At 38.8% G+C, this 4,044-nt stretch overlaps 1 protein-coding gene across 1 annotated transcript; it reads right to left on the bottom strand.

Moving 5' to 3' along the window:
* Positions 1-429: 429 nt before the first annotated feature.
* LOC138875889 (uncharacterized) lies at positions 430-3,695 on the bottom strand. The gene is made up of 5 exons (XM_070154764.1): positions 3,147-3,695; positions 2,748-2,955; positions 2,052-2,275; positions 900-920; positions 430-474 (listed from the first exon to the last, which is right to left on the bottom strand). Exons 1-5 carry the CDS (start codon positions 3,693-3,695, stop codon positions 430-432), a joined length of 1,047 nt encoding a protein of 348 aa, XP_070010865.1.
* Between the last annotated feature and the right edge of the window lie 349 nt (positions 3,696-4,044).

Here is a 4,044-nt window from a genome sequence, read left to right as displayed (position 1 = left end):
GTTTATTAGTAAAAGCTTGGGGGGGAGGGTTCTTATACCTTTGTTAAAACTGGGTGGAAATCCTGCCTATAGGTTTAATTATGCCGATTGAATTACGTGAATGCTATACTGTGTTTAGAGATCCTGCCTATAAGACTTTTCATGATCATTTTGATTCTATGTTGCACATTTGCATGCTGGAAACCCTGCTTATAGGACTTCACGTTTAATTCTACATATTAGAAACCATGCACATAGGATCTACACATGTTTTCAACTAAATGTGCATTAGTGACCATGCCTATAGGACCTTGTTTGTTTGAGTCAATTATACTTCCTGGCAATCGAGTCATTTCTGTCAAAATACGATTAATAGATATCATGCATATAGGAATAAAAATCAGTTTCAAACCTAGAAATCATGCTTATAGGATTTAAAACTAATAGATATCATGCATATAGGGTAAAATCAGTTCTGATACTTAGAAATCCTGCCTGCAATAGTTTAAATCAAGTCAGCAATTAGAAATCATGCCTATAGCGGTTTAAATCAAGTCTGCAATTAGAAATCATGCCTATAGGAGTTTAAATTAATTTAGTAAATTAGAAAGCATGCCTATAGGATCTAAAAGGAATAAAAAATTGTCTTTATGAGTTAAAATCAGTGATACACTTAGAAACCATGTTTATAGGTCTGTAATTGACAAACTCGTAAAAATCATGCCTATAGGATCCTGTTGGTCTATTCTGAATTCAAACGCTCTTATAAATCACTTAGGTAACGTATCCGTAGGACTCACTAATGATTCTGGGTTTAAAACTATGACATACTACTGCCTGAAATGCCCAGATCCATGCTGAATAAAATCAATAGGCAAATAAATAGGTCCCAGTGCTCGCCTTAATAAAATTGTCTTTACCTGTTTTCTCACGTAGATATCCTGCATATAGGATTCCAAAGTTAACAAAGCTTGCTGATTTAATTGCATGCCTTTTGTTGCCCATGTGTGGAGGTCAATGTGAGCCCATACTTGTTTTTTATCTGAAAGTCCTACTTGTTTTGTTTGTCGCCTATATTTCACATTTTTAAGTAACGTAAGATTGGTCTAGGACTATCCCAAATAGAGGTCCTAATACCTCCAGGGCCATAGGTAAGGGACGGGTAATACACGTATAGTGTACGGTTTAAAATCAACTAGTGCACTTTAGGTAACAACTTAAAGATAGTAATTGGGTAGTAAAGGAGATGATAGCCTGTGCGCTAATGCTATGAGTAACACTCCGACTTGAGAGAGTTACAAAGCATTGCATGGAATGATCCTATAGGCTAAAAACCTTAGGACCCCTATACCCTATTTTGAATAAATTAGATATTGTATTTGTCCAAATTGTTTTCTCCCTTTTTAGACTAATTTGCTTAAAATAAGTTCAATCGGGACCCACCGTTGTGGACTTCGAGGGGTGCCTAACGCCTTCTTCTCAAGGTAATTTCGAGCCCTTACCTGATCTCTGGTGATGTAAACTGGTTATATGAGTTATTTGCTTAAGGTGCCCCAACGCACCTTAATCCGTTAGGTGGCGACTCTTCCAATTCCCTATCCTTTCAAAAAGAGTTGTCCCAGAAATATCGAAACCCGATTTCGCGAGAAAAATGGGGAGCAACACTATTCATGATCTTACTAGCATAGTAGATCATGTGAAAAATATTATTGATATGTTGCCCCAAAATAGACCCAACCGCTACGTCACTCATATCACACATGAGATCAAAAGGCCCACTCCAATTTGGAGCGGTAATATGATATGAGTAGATGTCAACTTGAGCTTCAATAGTTCAAAAGCTCTCATGCAATCATCATTGAAATTAAACTTCGCATCCCTCTCAAGGAGCTTGCAAAACGGGTTCTCCACTTTAGAAAAATCTTTGATAAAGCGTCGGTAAAAACCCACTTGGCCTAGGAAACTCCGCACACCCTTCACCGAAGTTGGGGGTGGAAGTTTAGAAATCACCTAAATCTTTGCATTGTCAACTTCAACTCCATTCCTTGAGATTTTATGGCCAAGGACAATACCTTCCTCAACCATGAAATGACGTTTCTCCCAATTGAGTACCAAGTTGATCTCTTCACATCTAGCCAACACTTTGTCCGAATCAAGATATAATCATCAAAAGAGTCCTCAACCATTGATAAGTCATCCATGAAAACTTCAAGGTAGTCCTCCACCATGTCCGTGAAATAGCCATTATACACCGTTGAAAAGTCGTCGGTGCATTGCACAAACCAAATGGCATCCTCTTAAAAGCAAAAGTACCATAGGTACATGTAAATGTTGTTTTCTCTTGATCCTCCGGAGCAATGAGAATTTGGTTGTAGCACGAGTACCCATTAAGAAAGCAATAGAAAGCACGACTGGCCAATCTATCGAGCATTAGATTTAAGAAAGGAAGTGTAAAGTGATCCTTCCTTGTTACTTTGTTGAGCTTATGATAATCTATACAAACCCTCCAACCAGTCACCGTTCTTGTAGGAATCATCTCATTCTTATCATTGAGAACCACTGTCATGCCCCCCTCTTTGGGACACATTGAACTGGAGAGGTCCATGAACTATAGGAGATGGCGTAGACAACCCCAATATCTAACCACTTGATAATCTCCTTCTTGACAACTTCTTGTATAGCCTCATTGAGTCTTCTTTGATGTTCAATGGATGGTTTAGCACCATCCTACAACTTGATCTTATGCATGCAAAAGGCAGGGATTATACCCCAAATATGTGCCATGGTCCACCCAATAGCCTTCTTCCTCTTTTGTAACACCGCCAATGTGGAATCAACATGCACATTAGTCAAACAAGAGGAAAGAATAACCAGTAAAGTAGAACAAAGGCCAAGAAATTCATACCGAATGTGTGGTGGCAATTGCTTCAACTCCAAAGTAGGTGGCTCTTCAATAGAATTATAGGAGGAGTCTTCCTACTTTCAATATCCAAAGATAATTTCCAGGGTGCATATTGTACGACCCTATTCCTTGCAAAAACTTCACGTATTCCATGAAACCATCCAACATCGATAGTAGCACTTGTATCATCAACAATAATATCGGTCACTAGGTCCACAAAAGAACACACTTCATTGCTATTTGGTTACCGCATGGACTTACACACATGGAATACTGCTTTTTTATCACTAACGCAGAAAGTGAGCTCTCCGGTTTCTACATCACAAAGAGCCTTACCCTTAGAAAGGAAAGGTCTCCCAAGAATGATCAACACCTCATAATCAACTTCACAATCTAGAATGACAAAGACCGTTGGAAGAATGAATTTATCAACCCGGACCAAAACATCTTCAATCGCACCCAACAGCCTCTTCATGGTACAATTGGTCGTTTGCAATCTCATAGAAGTGGGTCTTGGTTGCCCAATCCCCAAAGTCTTGAAAACCAAATAGAGCATCAAATTTATACTTGCCCCAATATCATAAAGAGCTTTAGCAAACTCGGCACTACCAATTGTACAAAGAATCGTGAAAGCACCGATATCCTCCAACTTAGGAGCCATTGAATGAACAATCGCACTCACTTGATGAATGACTTCGATAGTTTCAAAATTCATCGACCGCTTCTTTGTCACAACATCTCTCATAAACTTTGTATAACGAGGCATTTTGTCCAAAGCTTCCACTAATGGCACATTGATTGAAAGACTCTTCATCATTTGAATGAATTTCTTGAATTGATTCTCACCATTTTACTTGCCAAGTCTTTGAGGGTATGGAGGTAGAGGTTTAGGTAATGATGCCTTTTCCTTTTTCACTACCGTTTCTGGTATGTCAATGATGTGTTCTCTAGATGAAATTCACCTCCTCTTGAGTCTCTTCCACACCATCATCAATATCAATCCAAACTTCCTTATTTTCTTGAACGACGTTGTTTGGGATCTCTTCTTCTTGAATCACTTGGTCATCATCGACAAATCTCCTTTCACTTGAGGTTAGTGCATTCCCGCCTCTTTCATTTCTTGTGATAACCACCATAGCATGCCTCATATTGTTACCACCCTT

The sequence above is a fragment of the Nicotiana sylvestris genome, chromosome 8 (genome assembly GCF_000393655.2).
Source record: "Nicotiana sylvestris chromosome 8, ASM39365v2, whole genome shotgun sequence".
In the NCBI taxonomy this organism is placed as follows: Eukaryota; Viridiplantae; Streptophyta; class Magnoliopsida; order Solanales; family Solanaceae; genus Nicotiana; species Nicotiana sylvestris.
Note: the sequence above shows the minus strand (reverse complement) of the source record. Positions and strands in the feature narration are given on the sequence as shown.

What these genes read in the sequence shown, in the direction of transcription:
- LOC138875889 (XM_070154764.1), bottom strand. Translation starts at nt 3,695, where the DNA reads ATGAAGAGTCTTTCAATCAATGTGCCATTAGTGGAAGCTTTGGACAAA. An exon ending in TCATTTCATGGTTGAGGAAG is followed by an intron (nt 921 to 2,051) that starts GTATTGTCCTTG and finishes TCCTATATGCAG; the next exon opens with GATATCTACGTGAGAAAACA. An exon ending in ATATCTACGTGAGAAAACAG is followed by an intron (nt 475 to 899) that starts GTAAAGACAATT and finishes AAACTATTGCAG; the next exon opens with GCAGGATTTCTAAGTATCAG.